At 37.9% G+C, this 22,089-nt stretch overlaps 1 protein-coding gene across 4 annotated transcripts in view; it reads left to right on the top strand.

Annotated features, from left to right (window-relative positions):
* The window catches only part of VTI1A (vesicle transport through interaction with t-SNAREs 1A), a 255,727-nt gene that overhangs the window by 158,682 nt on the left and 74,956 nt on the right, over positions 1 to 22,089 (top strand). For 2 of the 4 annotated variants that reach the window (XM_041415924.1, XM_041415926.1), the window contains one exon: positions 682 to 743. In XM_041415924.1, the coding sequence (XP_041271858.1) occupies positions 682 to 743 (62 nt within the window). Of the gene's footprint in view, positions 1 to 681; positions 755 to 22,089 lie in introns of all 4 variants that reach the window. The other 2 variants (XM_041415928.1, XM_041415929.1) reach the window with 1 other exon arrangement.

A 22,089-nucleotide genomic window follows, 5' to 3' on the forward strand; every position in this document is an offset into this window, starting at 1 on the left:
TGTGGGTTTCGTTTGTCCTAATAAACTACAAAAATGGTCGTTTCAGTGAGTGATAGTTCCTTACATTAAAAAACCCACCATATCTACTGTACAGCTATTCCTTCTGTACATGTATATATAATATTCACAAAGCATTTGAGCACCCAGGCCAGAGGTGGCTGCTGTAAGGTCAGTGCAAGTTTTATATTTAAGGGGCAGTATAGACATATTTATTTTACACAGAATTGCTAAAGTGATATATTTTGTATTTCTGTTTCTTTCTTTAAACTACAATCTTTTAAAAACAGTGAAAGAAAGATATGTCCTTCTTTTCATAAAGCATCAGGAACATGGCTGTCTCTTCATCCCTTGATCCTTTCACCAGTGTGCACAAACAATACACGTGCATGTGGGACTTATGGATTCCAATGTATAGAGCTTCTACCTGCAACCCTTTATTTGTAAAGCTTTTGCTCTTTATCCTGACTCACCTTTGTTGCCTCAATGACTTCCCTTGCCTGGGTTTCATATGTATGTAAGTGAAAACAAGACAAGGTATTTTTAAATTTCAGAGCTTTGGTGTCTTTATGAGCCTGTTGTGTGCTAACCCTGAAGCTGACTCAGATGACTGTGAAACCCTGTCCTTTGTACAGACTGGGCTACAGCTGCCTTTTACCTTTAATGGGACTCTTTTCTCCCCAGCTTAGAGAAACAGATGCAAACCTGGGGAAGAGTTCCAGGATTTTGACGGGAATGTTGCGAAGGTAAGGCCAAGGTAGGGACATTTCTGCTCTTTCTTTTTTTCTTCTCTCCCCCCATGCCTTTATTTTCAATTTTACTTCAATCTCAACATGTTGCTGTTGTCCCTGACTTTTTTTTACCCAGGCTGCTATGTACAATGTCTTTAGATGATAGAAGGCTTTGTCATGCCTATGGAAAGAGTTTTCTGAACCTGAAGGACAGTCCTTGTGTAATGATTTCTCATCTTTGTTTGGGGGGGTTTGGATGAAATGTTCTAAAATTAAGGTTTTTTGATGATGATTTTCTGTGCTTCCTATTCTTCAGTGATTTCTGTGTTTTGAGGGGGTTTTTTGCCTGTTAAAATGAGAAAGTTGGTAAATGTTTTGGGGCAGCATAAATTCATGTGCAGAGAAAAGGTTAAAATTATCAATTCTGCCTAAATAAATGGGGCAGATACACTGTCAACCCTTGTGGTTTTAGCATGTTTTTTCCACGCTTTCAATGTTATGAAAATTGTCCGTGGGATCAAAATGAGGTGATATGAAAAGGAAAATTGTGGAATGTCCTAAAACTCTGTGTGGGACTGAAGGGAGGGAGTTATCCACTGATTATTTCTCCCCTTAAATTTCCATCAGTGCATTCTCAGACAGATTTTTTTCAATTAGTGGCACCTCTGGTTATGTGTTCTTTACCCAGTGAAACACCACCTGAGCTTCTCTGTGATGTCTGTATTTCTGTACATATTCAGTTTCCTAAAGAAGAAAAGCATCCCTCTAATAAGCAGTGCTGGGTGCTAAGAAAGCACAGTTTTAAAGGAGTTTAGTGCATCCTCTGAAGAGTTCAGTCTGAAATTACCCTTGCCACAGGCTTTTATGTTGTGTGTTTGCTTAATGCACTTTGCTTATTTTAAAAAGGAAAGAAAGAGAAGAAAATTTTAGCAGAGTTGCTGCTTTGTCACTTGGCTTAGGATACGTGGAAACTGGAATTTTTATAATTTGTTCTTTAGCACAAGCTTTATTTCTCCATAAGTCTCCTCAGAAAAATACCTTTGTTAGTTCCTTGTATACCAAATTGACAAAGGTTAAAGTGACTGAACCTGATGCCTTCATTCCACAGATCTTTTACAATTCCAACTCCAAAATATAACATATAAAATTCTCTGATTAAGAATAATATGTAAATGACACAAGCTAAATTCAAAATCCATGGAGGAAGGAAGTGGCAATTGAAAGGGATGGTTCAGTGGCTGTAGACAATCAAAATAAACTATAAAAAAAATGAAGGAAAAGAAAAGACACCAACCAAACCCAAGTCTCCCCCGGAAGGGCTCTGCGACATGAGCTGTAACGAATATTCTGCATATGTCTCCATTTTGTCAAATCTCATTAAAGGGGTTTCTTGCTTTATGTCAATTGAGCTGTCCAAAAATCATTCATCATTTTAGTGTAAAAAAAATCATGCAGTTATTTAAATAATATCATATTAATGTTAAAGTTCAGCTGTCATTTAATAGTATGGCTTAATCAGACATAGCATTTAGGAAAAATAGTTTTTTCGGGCTTTACTTGGCTTTCAGGTTGGCAGATTCAAATAAGGATTTATGGGTTTCTAAACCAACGTATTCTTTCCATGTTTATGCTTGAGGTACCCCAGCCTTTTTTGCAGCACCCTGTAGTCTGTTATTTTCAATAAAATAAAGTATCTTCTCATATTGTGTTTGAATACATTTGCAAGTAATTTGGAGAAGCTGAAACAAAAACATATGCTGTAACCTTTGACTTTGTTTTGTGTTTGGGAATCACAGTTAGGAGTCCTAGTTTATAAGTGTTCCGTAAGCCAAATGAAAAATATGATCTTTCTGAGATATACTTGGGCTCTTGTTTTCAGACAAAAGGATTATGTAGTTGAACACCATGATGGCATGTTTCTGTGTGTCAGAACGGCACTGGATTTCCTTTTTCTTCCACAAAAATGCTGAGCTGAGTCACCCATCTAGAAGAAAGTCAGGTTAGAATTTAAGCTCAGATCAGGTAAATGTGCCAAAAGCAATGCCAGCATAGAAGCAGCTTTCAGTAGACTATTCTCAGGATGTTGTTTAAAACCACGTAATTGATAGACCTACAGTGAATTTAATTTGTTTGTGACTGTTGGGTAGAAGGGTCTAGCATTATCCCAGCCTCAGCATCATCCCAATTTGTTTAGTTACAAGAATAATCATGAAGTACAGACCCCAAGAAATCAGCATGTATTAGATAAATACAACTGCAAGAAATATAATTAGCACAGATTGGCAGTTGTTTCCTAATTTCTGCATACTTCAATACACACCACACAATGTTTTACATAATTACTGGAACCAAGAAAATAAAACACTGGAGGACCATCTCCACATCAATATTATACAGAAAAGGTAATGATAAATTGAACATTGCTCAATGTAGTGGCTGTTCCCACAATATATATTTGCTGATATGCTTGAAGTCATATGCCATGCTAACAACTCTGCACTTCAAATTAATGCCTAACTCTTTCTAATTTTACTGTCTGGGAAAGGTAAAGCAGCATCTCTTTTGAATCTGGCTGAATATATTAAGAGATCATATATTTAGATAGCTAGAGGGCTAAATTACTGCCTTTGTATGACCTAAATTCCCTGGCCATGTGTTTGTGAATAAAGTGTTCTGGAGATGGGGAATAAAAGGAGAAACAGGTTTTGTAGGTGGCCATGTCTCACTAAGGAAATCAGTGGCATAATAGGGACAGGTCTTCCTATCCCAGTTTGCTGCTCCAGCAATAAGATACCCAGCCTTATGTATTATAATTTGTTGTCACACAAGATTTTGGGGCTGTGGGTAAGAGTATTTTTGTAATAAGTGTTTTTGAGTATTCTCACATACAAATGACCTACCTATACTTCATGACTTTTTTTTTTTTTTCTGTAGCAAATACTTAGGTTCTGTTAAGCTAATACATTCCTCTTATGGCATGGCATTACTAGAATCAGGGGGAATGGCTTCAAACTGAAAGAGAGCATGTTTAAATTAGATATTAGGAAGAAATTCTTTGTTGTGAGTGCAGTGATGGGACATGGGCATTCAGAAAATTAACTTAGAGTATTAATTAATTTTGGGGTTTAGATGAAGCGTGCAGTTTTTGTCTATGAGCTACTGGAATGGGTTGCCTCAGGTCTCTATGCCTTAGTCTGTACCCCAGTGTGAATTGGGGGGTGCACAGTCCTAGAAAGAAGTAGAAAAGAATGTGTTCTGGAATATCTTCAGGGTTTTGCCCATATCCTAAGCCAATAGCCTAGAAAAGCTTATAAGAAAAGAATTTGGAAAGTCTCCAAGCCACACACAGCCCAGTGGGAAACAAACAAACCTAAAAGTAACCAGATAAAAATTTCAGTGGATTTGAATCTTTTTTCAATTAGCAGATAAGTTCTGTCTACCCCCTTCGAATTGCGGGAAAATATTTTAGAAGAATGGCTGCTACACTCCAGAACAACTTTTTATCCTGTCTGGTCCACCAGGAAATTTTTGTGTTAAAAATAATCTTTTAATCTTCATATTTCAGTGTTCTGGATTGTTGTCAATGATGTTTTGAGAAGCTTATGAACACATCTGCATTTATAAAAGAGACTTTTAAAATTTGATTCCCAGCAGGAGAGAGGCACTACCTCTGTCTGATAGAAATGAGGCAGTAAGCGTTCAGTTCAGCTCTCAGGTAATAAGTTATGTGACTTTCCAACAGCTGCATGATCAATATGACTGCAGTCAGAAACGGAATGCGAGTTCTGGTGAAGCTTTTTCACTCTTTCCAGGAAAATTCTGGGAGTCCTGCTTCTTGCATCACTGCTAGTCAAAATTTGTTCTACTTTTTTAGACCTTGCAGTTTATTTTTCAACATTTCACAGAATTGTAGGACACCTTAGGTTGGAAGGGACCCCTTAGAGGTCATCTGATCCAACCTCCTGTTCAAAGCAAGTCTCATTAGAGTAGGTTGCTCAGACTCTACTCCAGTCACATTTCAAACATACAAGGCTGGAGATACCAATGTCTGTCTGAGCAATCTGTTCCAGTAGTAGCTGACATAAACAATTCCTTCAGGTATCTCACTGAAATTTCCCAGCATCCAACTTGTGTCCATTGGCTCTGGTCCTAAGCAGAAGTGATTTTCAGAATTGGCCTTCAGAATTTGGGCCTGGATTGCAGTTTTTTCTAGCAGTTCTCATACAGCTTCAGCAGTGATGATGTGGTCATTGGGCTGAGGGGACACTCTGTGCAGGCAGTTCTTGAAGCAGGGCACGGGGTGCTCTGCCTCACCCACTGACCTGGCCCTGGCCATTCAGCAGTGTATGCACAGGACTTCTTTATTGCTTTCTCTGGCTCGTAGAGATGTGCAAAGTTAAGAATGTCTGTTCTGCCTCCTTGGCTACAAAGCCCACATTTCCATATGTTTAGAACAACAGCAGGGACAGTCATGTCCCTGTGGTGACACAAACCCAAACAAAGCGTGTTACCACTGCCTTTTTCCCTATTTCCCTACCAATCTCTGTTTCCATCCCCAAAAGTCCATGACAAAAAACCCGAATTTCTTCTGAGCTAAAGCCTGTTTCAGTCATACTTGGCCATGGCTGTTGAGTCTCTGCAGTTTTCTGAAGGCAGGTCTTTGTATCACGGATCCAGAGTGAGGTTTAACATGCAGCTACGTTTGCTTTGTTTTCATGCTAATAGAGGAGTTCCTCTTTCCAGGATATTTGGTCTCAAGCCAAAAGGAGTTTGAGTATGAATTGTTTCAGCAACTTTTTTGTACATATATTTCTATTTTTACTTCAAGATGTATTTCTACACTGAAAAATGATTGAAATGGTAAATCCTCAAGCAAAATGTCTGCTCCATGTTGAATATTTACAGCTGCAGCTGTTTACTTCAGTAATTTAGACCTTGATTCAGGAGCACCTTTAAGCATCTGGTTAACTTAAACCAGAGGAGCAATTCCCTTAACTTGAGGGAAACTGAATAAGGAGGAGGAGTAGGTGGCAGAGATTCTGGGTCATCTCTTGGGGCAACACAGGTTTTATTGTGCTCCTTGAAAACCATGTCCTTAATATTTCTGGTGTTAACTGGAAGCCATAAAATATGCATAACATATTTTAGTGCTTGTTACTGTCAATATAATAACTTTTTAAAATCATTTTCTTGACTTTTAAGCATTTAATGTAGTTACTTGGTTCTTATGTTATTGTACATTTGTGTTTTGTTATGCGGCTAACCTTTATCAATTATGAAGTGTTGAATCTTTTCAGAAGGAAACTGATAAGCTCAGTGGTGCTGTTAATCACAATCTGGTCCTTGGATGAGGAACATACTGCTTGTTATTCCAGATTAAACCTTGGCATTAATTAGTACCTAGTTGTTCCTCGCTTTGTCTCTGACTTTAAAAAGAAACCTTGTTTCTTTGTTGAAGTGATGGACAAAACATCTGGAAAACATAAATGTGTCGTCAGCAAAATTCCCAAGGGTGAGCATTCTTCATCATTAGGAGTCCAAGCAAAAAACAGGAAATGTACCTCTACGTCTGAGCAGCAAATATTTTAAAGTAGTATGGGACAATGTGGATTCCCTGTCCTTAGTTTAGGTGTGATGTAATCTGATGCATGTAAGATGCATTTCTTATTTTTAATAATCAATGGAAAACCATTTTCTAAACCTTACTCATCTTTCTTAGACAGTGTTGTTTCTGTGCTGTTTCCACAATACTTCTGAAAAATCTGCCCTACTTTCATTCGGTGTTAGAAACACTGTTCAGCTCATGCACCATGGAGGGTGCAGAAGTCTTTTGAGCTGCTATTTAACCACCAGCCATTAGTGTACATGGAGAGTTCCAGGCCACAGGCACTGAATGCCTTAAAAAGGGACCAATTTCAACATTGCAGGCATGTAGCTGGGATTAGTTTAATGCCACCGTAGCCTTTGCAAACCTTCATCTCTAACAACCTAAGTGATGCAGAGTTAAGATTTCTTCAAACCTGGAAGAAAAAAGGAACATCACGATTGATCTTCACATCTAGTAACTTAAATGCATAGGATAAAATAAGTCAGTGTTTTAATCTCCTTGTGCCCAGGCAGCTTTAGAAGGGAATGTCCCTCATTCGGTGAGGTAAGAGCATCTGTATGGTAGCATTGTTTTATTTTTCAGATTGTTGGAAAGCTGTATCCACATGTCAGGCTGCCTACACTATGTCCATTATGAGCGGGGTTCTCAGCATTCTTCAGACCACTTTTCTAATTCTCTTTTTCCATTCCTTTTTGAAGTGTACAATGGTTTTTGTTCTGTCCTCTCCATTCCCTCTTTTCTATCATCTGGAATTGCTATCTCATTTGCTCCCCTTCTGTCTACTCATGTCCAGCTGAACAGCTGGAAAGAACATTAACACACAGTTGTGTTCCTGCAGGAAAGCAGGATCCCAATGGATAATTATCCTAGCTAGTCCTAGACTGCATATACCAACAATGTAAAGCATCGTGATAGGTTAAGTATCGTGTAGCCCTTCGTGGTTGTTTTCTGCACTGGGAATGTTGACTACCATTAAGCAGCTAGAGCCTTAAAAGGTTCACAGTGAAACAAAAGGCATTTCACAGCCAGCATTGTGTCCTGTCTGAACCACAGCAGGAATGCCACAATGTGCTTCCTTGCATAAGCAGTGCAGGGCTTTCCTGCAGTAGGTGCGAGGAGGTTCCAGTAGGATGAGTTCTCTCTGGTGTGATATTCAGGAATAGTGAAGGTAGTGAACGTGTTTTGGATATGGTACAGTTGTTCATGTGAACGAGAGGAACTGTTAGCAAAAGCTGGCCTTGGTAATTGCTGAAATAGTTGGAGACAACTTTTCAGAAATCAATTAAGTCAAACTCTTTAAGGCCAGTAGTTGATTAGGGATCATGTTCTTGTCACTACTTGCACTATAACTGTGAAAGAAAAATATAGGTTGAATTTTACACATTCCATTTACTGCAGAGTGTTTAAGTAATAAATTCATGAATGTAACATTTTCTGAACACAAGGTATGCATGATATCTTGCCACTGGGTCACTTCCTTTTAATCCATATATTTAACAAAAGAAATAGAACCACCTGGAAGTTATTTCAATAAAGTTCATCTTTTTATGTTAAGGTAAGATTGACTGACCCTTTTTCAATCCTGACTGATATTTGTTTGGCCTGTTCTCCACTGATCAACATTCCCCATCTCTTCAATCAGATATTAACAAATTTTCCCTAATGTTTAGCCCAAATCCTTTTTCCTGGGTAGACAGAGAGGTTTTATGTGCGGGTGCATGTGAGGCATTTTCTGGTGACTTGTACTGTGGAAAGAAAAAAAAAACTTTTCAAGAATTAGAGAGCATGAGTGTACAGAATTAAACAGTTTCTAGTTTTCATCAAGCCAAGCCTTTTGATGGGATACAGGAATGTAAAAATAGAAGAGTTGGATTTTTGTTCTAATAGGCAAATCCTGGAAGCTCAGCCTTTCCAAAGAGTATCTTCATGTGTGCATGTCCCGGAGCTTTACAAATAGAGACACCAAAATTAAATCATTCCCATAAAGTTGCATATATGGGCTAAACTAGACTGTATAGTATGCTGAATGAAAGCAACATTTGCTAGACAAAATTACAAAAGATTGAGATTTAACTTTTTTTGATAGCACTTCCTAAGCACTTAAAGAAAAAGAACAGTAATTGTGTCCAACAAACATGATTTTAACTCATTTCTCCCACCCTTGCCCATAGACACGCCAGTGTTTTGGACAGAGATAGTGTTTGAAAACAAATGGAGGAATGCAAATTGATTTGCCTCATCTTCTGTCAGGTAAAAGAGCTCCTTTGTGTCTTTTGAGTATGATTTCTGTGGCACTTGGCACTTTTCTTGCCTCACTTGATTGACATTGTTGACTTTCAATAAAAGCAAAGTTAATTTGGCTTTCCAGCATGATTCTGATTGCACACTAAGAGCTTTATCTTTAAGAAAACAATGAAGTGATCAAACTGGTATAAAACTGCTGTGAAATCAGTATCTTATCCTTATTAGCTAATCTTTTAGACTAGCTTCAGTCTAGTTCTTAGTAGTAGGTCGGACTTCTGGCTAATAAGAGATTAAGTGACCAAAAGCTGGGAAAAGGAAAACTCAGCTGAGTACAATTTGTGTTCAACTCAGTCATTGATGTTCTGCCTCAAAACCCAGGATCTGAACCTGCAAGTCATAGTTGTGTGAGTAGTTTGTTCATCTGTAGCCTTAACATTGGACAAGGAACTCTAATTTTGAGCAAACCTTGGTTGGGGTAGGGAGAGTGGTGTTTTATAGTTGCTGTTGCTGTTATTATTGTAGCTTTACAAAGAAGGCAATAAATTATGACTTTGGGGTATCACTCAGTTTGTTACAGATAAATTAGTGCTGCTGTGGGACAATACCAAAACTGAGGAAGAATTGATATCCCTGGTAGCATGTAATATGTTGTGTTAGACCTTTAAAACTCTGCAGAAGAAATGTTCACACATCACTAACCTGCTGAGCGGCTCTCAGAAGAATAAAAAAGTCACGAATGAGTAAGTGTAGCCATACAGTGAGAGAATATTTAGTCGACTTGGTAATAGGAAGGATGAAAATTTCCTAATTCTGACTGGTTCTTTAACTAATATGGAAAATCCAACCCAAGCCATTTTATGGCTCTCTGACTTGAATCTAATCAAGAAGGCAAAGAAAAGTCAATGTGGAAATTGAGAAAAATTAGAAAGACAGAGAAAAACTATTTTGCCATGAATATTGGTACTTATGTTCTCCACAACATTTGTGTAGCTCTAAAATAGTTTGTACAGGATCTCAGTGTGTAGCATTTATTACCTTAGAGCACTTGTTTGGCCTGAAATTTTCTGTATTAACCAAAGTGTAACCCAGAAGGTTTTTGTAACATCTGTGAGTTAGAGAAAAGTCTTCATATTTTCTTTTACTTATTTTGTAGATCTGCTGATAGTTTAAGATTGCAACACTAATTTTTCTTCTTTAAGAAAAAAAAAATGCATCTTAAAATTATTTTTGCACCAACTCCCCACCTTCCTCCTGATAAAAATGCTTGTGCAAGTGGAAAAAAACCCACTGTTGTTTCTCTGACATGCTTATCATGGCCGCAAATAATGCATTTAAATAGGGAATTGTTTGAGAAACATGATTCTAAGTGTGTCCAATCTTGCCTGGATGCTGGGAAGCATATGGTCTACTTTATCCATGCCAAGAAACTTCCTTGCTACTTTCTGTCACCGCTGTATTTTTCAAATGCAGTTTTCAGCGTGAATGGCACACACGTGTTGATTGTGAAGGTAGCATTCTTTCAGTACAGCCTTAAGCTAATTACTCTTAGTGGCAGTGGAGCTTTGTAGCTCGGTTGTGAACAGCTATTTATGCTACTACACCAGTACAAAGCAATGTTTCACATTACCAGTTTACCAGACTATTACACCATTGTGTTTTAATCCACTGTAGGTGGATGGAGAATATGAGCCATCTGTTTTATTTAATGATATAATCAGTAAACAATATATGCACTTTACACATTTGGTCATTAAAGATGCCCATATTGTTGGACCCTGTATTTACATTGTAAATTGGTGTATTCACACATCGGCTTGTTCTGGTGTCAAAGCCTTGCTGTGTTCATAAGCTGGTACAAAGCAAGCTCAGTAACTGCTCAAACCCAGTGCAGGTGGTCGAGCTAGTTGCCACACAGATCAAAAGTCAAACAACTGTGAATCTTCCTTTGAAAAGGCATTTAGAGAGACAAGGCTGGTCTTATCTTCACAAACAAGAAAGAGTTATAGATATACATCATGAAGTTATGAGAACAAAAGGGGGTTTTATAATCACTGTGCGTCAGAAAATCCAGTACTGCAGACTTTTGTGAAGACATCTTTGAAATATAAAGAACATCTTATTTTCCTCTACAAAATTTAAAGGACTGAGTCTGAATTATTAAATATGAGATGGTTCAGTCATTTCAAAACTTTGGAGACAAGAAGTTGCTTTCTCTTATTTCAGTTGATTTAATTTAATTTTATTTTCAGCCATGCTTAAGCAGAATGAAACAGACAGTAATTGCAAAGCCCAATCTTATTCAAGGGACAGAGGTGAATGGGTGTATTTGTGCTAGAAACAAAAGAAATCGGTGAATATTTCAGTTTCCCCAAAGTATCCCTCATAATCGCCAAAAAATAACCACCAAAATACATTAAAAATGAAGTTACAAGTAAAGTCTCGTTTGCTGGCACATTTGTAAGGAGGAGAAAGATCACACAGTCCCATATTAAAACAGTAAGGTTCATTTTAGTGTTTTACTTAACAACTTGTGCTTAAGATGCCCAGAATTTGAAATCATTACTGGAGGACTCAGTCTCACTTCTCATTGTGTTTTATGAGGAAATAGAATTGGATTTAGCACCATGTGAAGGCTTGGCTGGCATTGATGGTAGACAGGGAGGGGAAAGGACTTGTGGAATTTGTATGGCTGAGAGTGAGTTGGCAGATCCTCACGACTGGAGGAGTCTTGAGTTCACACCACAGCTTGGTTTCTGTTCATTTTGATTTCTGTCCTACATAATGCAGATGGAATCAGAGGCACTAGGGGTATACCCACTAGCAAAGTCTATGTGCTGAAATGTGTTCACTTTCCATTTACTCCTAGAGACATGAGGAAATAGCTGTCAAAATCTTTAAATCTATTTCAAAGGCAAGCTAATTATATTATTGGGGGTTTTTTTTTAATCTTGAGGTATGGAGAAAGAAGACTTTTTTACTAGGATTTTTTATATTGGCATTAATTTTAGAGATAAAGTATTTTCAAGTGCATGAGCAAAGAGAAGAAAACATCTCATTTTATGAGCTGTTATATATATTTCAAAATATACACTATTTTCATAGTTAAAATATTTAAAATAATACAAAAGACTCAGCTATAAGTCTTCCTTTTATAGTGTTTTCAGAGGTAATTAATGTAAGTTGAATATTGAGCATTGGCATGTTTCCACAGGCTTTGTGATGTATTGCCTTTTGATTTTGATGTAACTAACTTATTTCTAATCTTATTAAGGGCTTGAGATTTATTTTATTTTTTGCCATCCCAATCCAGTAAAAACAAACAGAAACTTGGCTACCGATATTTGATTCTTAGCTTTGTCCTGAGTGTATCTTGGGTAACTGTGAACACATCTGTTTCTGTGCATCTCTAAAATGAGGATAATGTTCCATATCACAGAAAAGCATTCCAAGAGCAAATGCTCTTAATTAATCTGTGCATGGTCCTCACATGACCTGATGAGAGTTTGTGAATGGTAGCAATGCCCATCCTGATTTGAGTCATGGCTTAAATCCATGGAGTCATGGATTTAACAGGAGTGAAAGAGAAGCATGGGAAGAATTTAGACTAGAGGGGTGTGGAGTATCTGATTTCCCATAATAGTCCATTGGCAAGTACATACCTCATCTCCTCAGCTATTGGACACAGCTAGGTGAAAGAGGAGGTATCAATTCTTTGTTGTCTTCTTCAGATATTAGTTTGAGGGCTACAGGTAACAAGCTCATCTTATGTAGGGTGACATTTTGGTTTGCTGCAGACAGAAAAGAGTGTTTTAGTCAGTTTAACAAATAGAATTAATACATCCCTGAGACATAATGATGAACTATGTATATGTATATATTTCTATAATTTGCTGTGGACTATAATGTATTATTTTTTGCTGCTGTCAACCTGCAATCAATCAGGACTTTACAAACATCTGTTAAGTACTTTAGGGTTCCTCAAAGCAGAAGCAGATCCTAACAAATGCAATGTATTATGACTTACTATCACAGCACTGCTATTGATTTGTCAAAGGAGATGTGGAGGAGACATGTGGGCTCAGGGATGAAGGTAGACAGTCACTTCTGGCTAAAATTACCTTTGTCACCATCACCTCTCACCTGTGGATAAAAAAAAGAAACATAGTTTGTTACAGAACAGAGATGGGTAAAGCCATGGAGATACTCTGGGAATACATAAGAATTCTATCTGGTGTAGTAACTCAATGACCAAAAACATACTAGTGAGCCTTTGAAATGCTAGTATTTTACTGCACAACTCCTGATTAAAAAGAAAATAAAAACATGGATTTCAGTTGCATTTTGTTGAAATATCAATTGAAATTATGGTGGTCCTAGCTGTAAAATTAGAAGATTGTTAGACAGTCTGTGTAGCAGGCACATGTTGAAATCTGGAGTGTGGTGTGTAGTCATGGTGCTGTAGAACATAATTTTCATGAAGAGTATTCTTCATAGAGCATCTCTTGTGCTGGTGCACTTGGTTGATCATATTTTCATGGCCATCTTGGAATAGTTGAATAATTACAAAAACTCTACCACCAAGGAGTGAGAGAATCAAGCTCCCATGTGCCAGTTCCATCAGATGCTTCCTATTTAAGGAATCTAAATGATCAAATGAGATGAGCATTTATAATTCTTCATGCAAGGATTGCTCTCAAGGAGCTTTTTTCTTAGTAAATTCCCAGTGTCCTCCTTGGAGTAAGATGGAGTATTTGGAATTATTTTTTATTCAAATTTGATGTTATGCATGTAACATTGTTTTGGAAGAAGCTACACAAACACTATTAGAAGTGCTCAAGATCCTTAGCAGTCAGCTAAGGAAAAAGGAATCTCATATCTCAGAGATGCTCACTGTTAATGGACAACACATATGGAGCAGGGAATGTTGAATGAGCCCATGCACATTTTTCAGGCATCAGTTTTTGTATGCTTGCAATTCCGTTCTTTGAAATCACTTGAAAACTCTGTGCCCAAATGCTTGTTCTCCGAATCTGGGAGGAGGAGCAGGTGCTCAATATACCAGAGAAAAGCTGTTTTATAAATGCAGAGGCTGGCTTACAGTACAGTTTCTCTTTTGTCCTCTTGCTCCACTGACCCAATTAAATACAGGTTAAATAGGAAAATATTATTGTGACTGAGCTGGATAATAGAAATTGTTTGGGAGGGCTTCTAAACTTGGCCCTAAACTATTGAGTTCTGAGACTGACTTCAGTTTGAGACCCACTGTACCCTGCTTTCTTTGATCCAAACCCTGAGAATATGTATCATCATTTAAAGGAATGAACGGTTTTGTGAGGAAGAAGCAAAGAAGTGGCCCCAAAGAATGCCTTCCCACATGGAAAGCCACCACCCCCTGATTTGATGGCTTCCATGCTAATGCATCTTTCAAGGGGGCCTCTTTGTCCCACATTGTTACTTATTTGGCTCTTCTTTTCTTTCAGTCTTAATTGTCGTTAGCACTTCTTTTTTTTCTCATAAAGTCATCTGGGGAATACTAGTTTATTGCACATTGTTGTGTTTGTCTAAAGACAATTGCACAAGCTTGAAATTTAATCCTTATAATCTTTCCTAGTTGAGAGGGCTTGAGATAAATACTGTTGTGTGCTTGGTGGGAGTGGGTCTCGACTTTTTGATCATCCATGTCTAAATGTTGAGTAATACTTAAGGGAAAATGTTCTCAAAACATTCCTTAGATTATTATTAGATTATATTTTATGTTTGATAAAAACTGGAAAATTGTATAAATATTTGCTTAACATCCCACCCCTTAAGCAATTTATTTCTTTTCTGGCCTTCAACCCTCTTGCTCAGTGAAATGAGATCAGTCACTTTCTGTTTATATTCAGTTTCACTTTGCAGTTTTCATGTGTGTGTAGAGCGATTCCTCACTACAGAAGCATATTTAAATAATAAGTGGAGAATAAAGAAGGAAAGAAAAAAATATTTTAAAAATATTTTCTAGTGTCTCCCCATATTTTAAAAGTAAACCAGTACTATAGTTATACTGCATGCATCTGGTGTGCTAATAACTAGTGTTACAAGAAATTAAAAAAATTATTTAGTCTTGCTTTTCTATAAATTGTTTGTCACGTAGTAAGTTTATACATATTATGTTCCAGGGGCTACTGTTAAAAACAGCCTTTGGCAAAAGCAAACATGTGATACCTTGTTCTTACAAGAGGAAATCACTTTTGCATCCTCAATGCTATGTGGTGGTTCAAGTTTTCTGGAAAGAGCCAACGTTTTCATGTAGACAACAGTCAATACTCACATAGGTCAACTGTTTGGCTGTTTTCTCTCATCTGAATTTTTCATTTTGGATCAATATAAAGAATCGGTCTCAATGTCACAGACATCAAAATGAGTTCTTAGGTCATGTTTAGAGCTCGACTAGATGGGAGGAGGGGTTTAGGGTAACATTGTATTAGGGGAAAAAACATCAGGGTCAGTAAATTAATTTAAAATATTGTAGACACATCTCTGCACCAACCAGGATTGAAGCATTTTCAGGAATTAAAAAACAGGAATCTGTTTTAATTGTAAAATGGCTGATTTAGGTGCAAGAAGGCCTGGAGTTTCTCTTGAAACTCTTTCTCTTTCTTCTTTCTCTTCCACCATGTTTTTGCAATTAAATACTGGATAAAAATTATTTTTCCTTTCCTTTTGTTTTTTGTTTTGTTTTAAATGTATTACTTCTTCCTTAATGTGTAGCAGCTGATTTTCCCTGCTGGCTCACTGGGGCACAGAGACAAACCTCCTTTCAAGGAACAGAGATCCAACATTGTTGTTGATTATTTTATTGGGAAACCATTTCTGTGGTAAGGCAGGCTCTCCAGCTCCTTGATGGAGGGGAAAAAAAACATGAGATGCAAGTGTTGTAGTCAAATATGCATTTCTTTTCTCTGTAATCTGGATGGACTCACAAAGAAAGTAGACATGGAGGCATGTCCTCAGCACGCTCACGAAGATCTGAATTTCAAGAGCAGAAAACCCATGACAGACACTCCTTAGGGAGCACAAGTGGCCTTCTTTAGAGTGTGACCCATTCATGGTGCTTTCCACAGAGTTGCATTTGAGATTTGCTGCTCCTGGTAGGAGAAAGAGCAAGTTTGCTTTCCAAGGTCTCTTTGTCCTTTTTTCTGACTTACCTTGTCTTATTTACCCAAAGTTTGAGTTGCGTTTCTTGCCGGAGTCTTGGGCTCCCTCTCCATCCCCTTCTGTGGCTTTCATAGCCTGTCATTTGGAGATGGTTTTGACGTCTTTTGTCAAACGTATTCACTTAGAATCACAATGTGGTTGCTCCGAAAAAAGGCGGCATTTCTTTTTTTCCTTCCTCTTTATGAACTGGAGACATAGTGTGTAAAAGCTGGGTGTAAGCTCACAATAGCACTTTGTCCTCTTTCACATCATTTGCCAAATAACTACTGTTGTGGCAACAGCCGTAACCAAGCATGGTGTCAGCTCTTTTTGCCATAATGTGACTGGATGTCAATAATTTTAATATAATGTGAAACACACTCTCAAGCTGTGCAATGAGGCATCTGATTATTAAATTCCTTGAAATGTAATCTGGGGATTTTTTTGGGGTTTTTTTTTTGGGTTTTTTGCATCAATTCAGGTCTCAAAACTGGACAGTGTTGTGATTAAAAGAAAAATAACAGAAAATTCTCTCATTATAGTAAACATTTCCAAGAAAACTCTAACCCTGAAGCAGACAGCTCTGCTCTGCTTACATAGACAGCAACAGCAAAGGCTCTGTGAAGGCTGTAAGGGGTGGAGGTTATAATTGTGTCTCCCAGTTGTTTGCTGCTCTTTACTGCAGCACTTTCTCTACTGACAGTAAATGCTATTTATTTTTAGGCTTCTTTTTCTAAACTACTTATAAAAGTGAAAGGTAGGAACCTGGTGAAGCTTTTGTTTTTAATACATTGCTTACATTGTGCTCTAAAGAATGATATTTAGTGTTCTTATTAATGATTGAAACATTAGCATTTAATTGTGTAAAGCAATTAAAAAGCTCAACATTACTAGGTCTTGGACTGAGTCCATTAATACAGCAAGTATTAGTAAGAAATATATTGAAGAAGTTGAACAAGGTCATAAATGTTCTGCGTGCAAAGAGCACCTAATGCTTTTTTTTCAAGCCCCTAAGAAGTAGTTAAAAAAAAAAACAACAAACAAACAAAAACCTTGTGAGATGAATAGATAAAAGGCTTTCTTGGTTTAGTTATGTCAGTTTGGCTTTTTCCTGTAATTGCTGGGGTTGTTTTGTTCCTAAAGAGGAATGGATGCCAAGCTGAAGAGGTAATTTCTGAGCAGTGTTTCAAGATATTGTGAAAGTTTTCAACTTTTCTGTAATAAGAAAAATAACATTTCTCTAATGATGTCTGTTCATTGCATATTGTTCTTCTGTGTGCAGTTCAGTGCAGCTGGCAGCAAGTACTTGAGAGAAGCCCAGGGCTGAGGGAAGGGCGCAGGGGAGCCTGAGCAGCCCCGAGTACCTGGGGCTGTGTGCGCCGACTCCTCGAGGTGCCGTCAAGCCGCCCTCACCTTACGTCACCATGGATGAAATCGAAAGAGATCATTTGCGTTTGATCCCAGGTGTCTTTACATTTGAATCCAAACAGGAAAAAGCTCCTGGCAGCACGAAGCTGGGTTGGAGGTGTTGATACTCTAAACACGTCCGGATGTCACTCTCCTTGCGTCAGATGGGCTGGCCATGGGGCTTACTTTCTTTGGTAATCTTGGGTTACTTGCACAATGAAAGGTTCAGGTTTTTCTGACCTGTAAAGAGTTATAGCAGAGCTCACTACTTGTAAAGTATCACTGCGTGCTCAGAAGTAAAGAAATCTTTTACTCTGGAGGAGCTCAAACCAAAACCCTGAGTGTGGATGTTTCAACACCTCGGAATCGTATCTGCATCTGAGTTCTGCAGGTTACGTGTGCCAGTAGTGCATTAAACTGCTATATGGCATGGAAATTTCTCTAAAACTCTGAGTATTCCAGGTACAGTTACAACTACTTTCTATAGGCTCTGCTAGACAGCTTCCAAAGGAATATTTTATTTAATTTAGTATCAAGCCAAATCCACTGTACATCTTCAAGTCTCTACTTAGCTGTTTGAACATGGGCAGAGGAGAAGCAGCACAAGCAGAAATAATGTGGTGTTTTCCAAATCGACTTCTGTGACCCTTAGCTTGGGAAAAATACCAACCTGAAAAAGGAGAAACAAGTTCTGTCTCTAAAAACACGCTGGTTTTGCCTTCTCTAGTGATGCTGCAGTCATGGCATTTTAAAAGGGTACAGTTGTTTTCAGTCCAAGAGCAAGTTGACTCTTCATGCGTAGTTGACACTTCCATTTAGGCTGACAAGGGTAAATTTTAGGACAAACCACAGGAAATGGCTTGGAGAGGTGAAGGATATTAAGAAAATATTATACTGCTGCCATAGAAGTAAAATGAAACACTTTAAGCTCTATTTTCCCATACAATGTTTAAAGCCATTGTTTAGATAATTTTTTTTGCAAAAAAAAATATTGCAATTATTAGAAACAAATGTGCTTGGAAATACATAGTTGTTTTTATAATTTTGGACCAAGACAAGTCACAGGAAAATCCTCTTCTCATGGAGGTTAGCGTGAGGTTTTCTGAAAAGACATTTCTACTTCTTCTCTCCCCTCACTCCCTGGTTTTGCACTAATTATGCTCCATTTAAAGTATTGCTTTCTGTGTGAGCTTTGGGTGATGATTGTTTGACTTTTTGCTTGTGGAAGAATCTGCTTTAGCAGATGCAGCAATAAGAACAGAAATAGCACTTTCAAAGCTGAGGGACTGTATTCACTTTGGTATGTAGAGAATGGCAACCAGCAGTCATTAGGATTGAGAATTCTGTTCTTTCTCTGTCTCTCTGCCCCTCTTGCAAGATGAGCAAGGGCTGACCTGAACTTTTGTTTGTTTGTTCTGCTGTGGGGTTAAAGATTCATACTCTCCACCCCTCCCACCACCAGCCCCCCCATGTTTATTCTGCCTTTCTAAGGGAAGGAGGAATTCAACTTCTGTGAAGGCAAAAGAAAGATCCTTTCCCTATATAAGAAACAGATGAGTAAGACCTAAGATTGTTTTTTCCCCAGCTTTTTACCTGTAAGAAAAAAAAAAAATATTTTTAGGGTAAGGGATGAATGTGGAAAGCAATGATTGAACAAACAACTGCTTTAAGGCCAGTGCTAGAAACACTTGCCAGTATAGTAATGTCAGTTGGAGGTGTGATTTTTGGCTCTATGTGTGTATTGGCAAAAGCCCTAGTGCAGACATGGTAGTACCAGGAAAAGAAAAGCTTTGGCCAGTATATTCTATTTTGCTTGGGGAGGGTATAACCTCTAACAATAAAAGCTTTTTTTTCCAGCTGGTAAATTGCAACTCCAGTAGAAACTCAAGCCAAAATAGTTATACTGTTGTAGTGGCAAATCTTTTTCATAGACTGGCCTTCCGAGTCTGCTATCCTAACATTAGCAACTGTGCTCCTGTTATTGTTAATTTTAACAGCAGCAACATCTGAAGGTGATTTGAGTGCCTTAGACTTTGTGGCATTGTAATGATCTTGAATTTACAGATCTGCATTTCATTTAATCCCCATGCCTAGGAGAATTGCAAACAGAGTTGTGCTGGACTCCAGCTTCTGCATGGAAGACTTTTCTTTACAGTTCTCAAGCATTACTCAAGTAAAAAGGCCCACATGCTTTGCAGAGGTCTGAAAGCAACTGTTTATAGTGAAGCATTTTTCTAGGCGTAACACAGTGTTCAGAACTAGGTTTTGCAGATTTCTCTAGCAATCTTTTTCTTGAATATATTGGGATTGTGGAGGAGATGCAGTCATGACCTTGTGGGACTACACAGTCTTATGTGTGATGCCACAGGTCTTTCACGTGAACTTTCCTTCTGCTCACACATTAGAATGAGACAGAAATCATTTTTCCTAATTCTGGAGCACACTGCTTCAGCCATCTTCAATACATGCAATCAGAAGGTTTAAATACTCCAGGGGGACACTCTAAATATTTAAATATTTCAGGCCTCAGTTTCATGTCACAAGAACATTTCAGCTATTTTGTGGTCTCTCCAGAGTGCTCTCACAGTAGGAGAGCAAAACCAGTGCTGTCCTCAATACTGTTAGGGAGGTGACCCCTGGAGCTGTGCAGTTTCACAGTGATCAGTACCTGCTTATCTCCCACTGGTATCTCATGCCAAATGACTTTTATAAGTGAATGCCAACAATGGAATCTTGATTGCTCGGGGGTTTTTTCAGCCTAATACTGCATCATTATGATATGGTACAAGCCAGTGTTCTGGTTGTTTGGGTTTGGGTTTTTTTTATTTTTGCTCTAAATTACCTCTGACTTCTATGGGTGTAAAATTCGGCCAGTGTGGATGCTTTTGGAAATCCCATCCTTCAGCTGGTTTTGGTTTTGTTGTTTTTTTATGTCCAGTGTAGGACTCAGTAATATGTGGTGGCATAACATCTCACTGGAGCAGAACAATGATTTATTGTGTTAATTACTGACATCACAAAACCACAGACAGTCATCTTGATCTTGGGGGCAAAAAAATCAACCCTGAACACTCATTTGGGACCTAGTCAAAAATATAGTTTCTGTAAAGCTGGTAAGGTAAGGAAACTGAGCATGTGAAGTTTGAGAGTGTTTACTTTTCTAAGGTAATGCTCTTCCTAGTTTGTTTTTGTTTTTTTTTTTTTTACAAAAAGAAGAAAAAAAATGCTGGGGAAGGTTTGGTAATAGGCACAGACATCTGCAGCTGTACTTTCAGTATTCCTGGTCTTTCAGCCTCACAGCTTATCTTTTTCTAGATTTTAGAAGCATGAAATAAGTTAAAATCAATAGGGTTTTAGAATATTTGGGCTTTGTGGCATTTTTTTTCTTTGTTGCTCTGTGACTTGGACAACAAACATTGTGAACTGAGTAGCCTCAGTTTGTTAATCTCTCCCTTGGGAGCATCCTTTCTTAGTTCAGCAAAAACACAAACAAAAAAATCTACTGCATGTGGTCAGTGCTCAGTTTGCTTGGGCTCATGTGTCATGTTGAAACCAGAATATTTTCTTTCCAAGACAAGCATAGTCCCTTATTCTTGGTAAGAATTCTCAGTTTTCATTCTGGATTTTAGCTGTTAACCCTTTGTCACTCCAGCTTTAAAAAATCAACTGAAAAATACCATAGCATATATAAGGGAAATAAGTGTCTTTAACATTTTGGTTGTTCAAATAGCTGAACTGCATTTCTTCAAATACAAAACACCTCAAATAAACCCTTCAAGCAAGCAGAAGATCACCTAGCCAAAACAAAAATGGAGAGATTTCCTTCTCAAAAGTGCAGCTTTCAAGAAACTTTGGGTAATGAACTATAAACAAGAGGTTAAAATTGGAATACACTTATATCTGATTCTTCAGTGTCTGCATCCCAGTGCCTTAGGTACTTTGGCTGAAAGCAAAAACATAAAAGACTGACCAAATTCTGGCATTTGTAGCTTCATTCACAGTTCAAGTGGGTTGCTTGCAATTCTCTGCCTGCAAATGACAGGTAAGATCCAGTCTGGAGTGGAGATATGAGAGAGTTCCTCCAGTCCTTTTGCTGTAACACAAACTTTCAGGGCAGCTGTACCCCCAGAAATCTAAACGGGAATTAAACAGAAATAAAACTTAATACAAATATGTATTCTTAGGTCTCCTACCTGATGAAATTGTCGTATGGCAAATTTTATCCTGTGGTGTGTCCATTTCCAAATGAGCAATAGGAAAGAGCTGGGCAAAACTATGGTTTCTGGAGGAATGTTTAATTGAAAGCTTTTCCCTTAAAAATATCATCTTTCCAGAAATGCAGATGTGCATGAGAATCCTATAGGGATATTGGTATTTGGCCTCTAGGATTTTAACAGTCCTGTTCCCAAGGTTAAGATATACAGAGAGCCAAATTTTATTTGAAACTATTATACAAGGCAGATATGGAAGCTCATGGAGTATTACATTGCAAATCACAATGTTAAAGAGAGACACATGGCTCTTGAGCTATAAAATGAGAAAGGAATGATATTTAAAAGATATCTTTAACCACTTGTTTTACTCATTAATCTGCAGTTCAGAAAGCGTTATTTGCAGGGAAAAAATGCTATTATGGGATAGTTCTGAAAAGAAAACAAATATTTCAGGCACTTTCCCTGCGAACATAACTGTGTAACAATTGCAAAACAAATACTGATGGTGAATAACGTTTCTATGAGTGAATGTGTTGAACAGCTGCCACTTTCCACCCTTGAGACTCCTGCGTATCTATGTTGGATGAAGTGATTCCTGTAGCAGATTTGTAATACACTTCATGTTGCAGTGGGGTTAAAGGCAAGTGCTGAATTGTGATACAGCACCTTAATGTAGATTTCATTAAATCAAGGGAGAATTCTGCTATTAGTG

This window comes from Onychostruthus taczanowskii, unplaced genomic scaffold (genome assembly GCF_017590055.1).
Source record: "Onychostruthus taczanowskii isolate IOZ18803 unplaced genomic scaffold, ASM1759005v1 scaffold5, whole genome shotgun sequence".
Taxonomy (NCBI): domain Eukaryota; kingdom Metazoa; phylum Chordata; class Aves; order Passeriformes; family Passeridae; genus Onychostruthus; species Onychostruthus taczanowskii.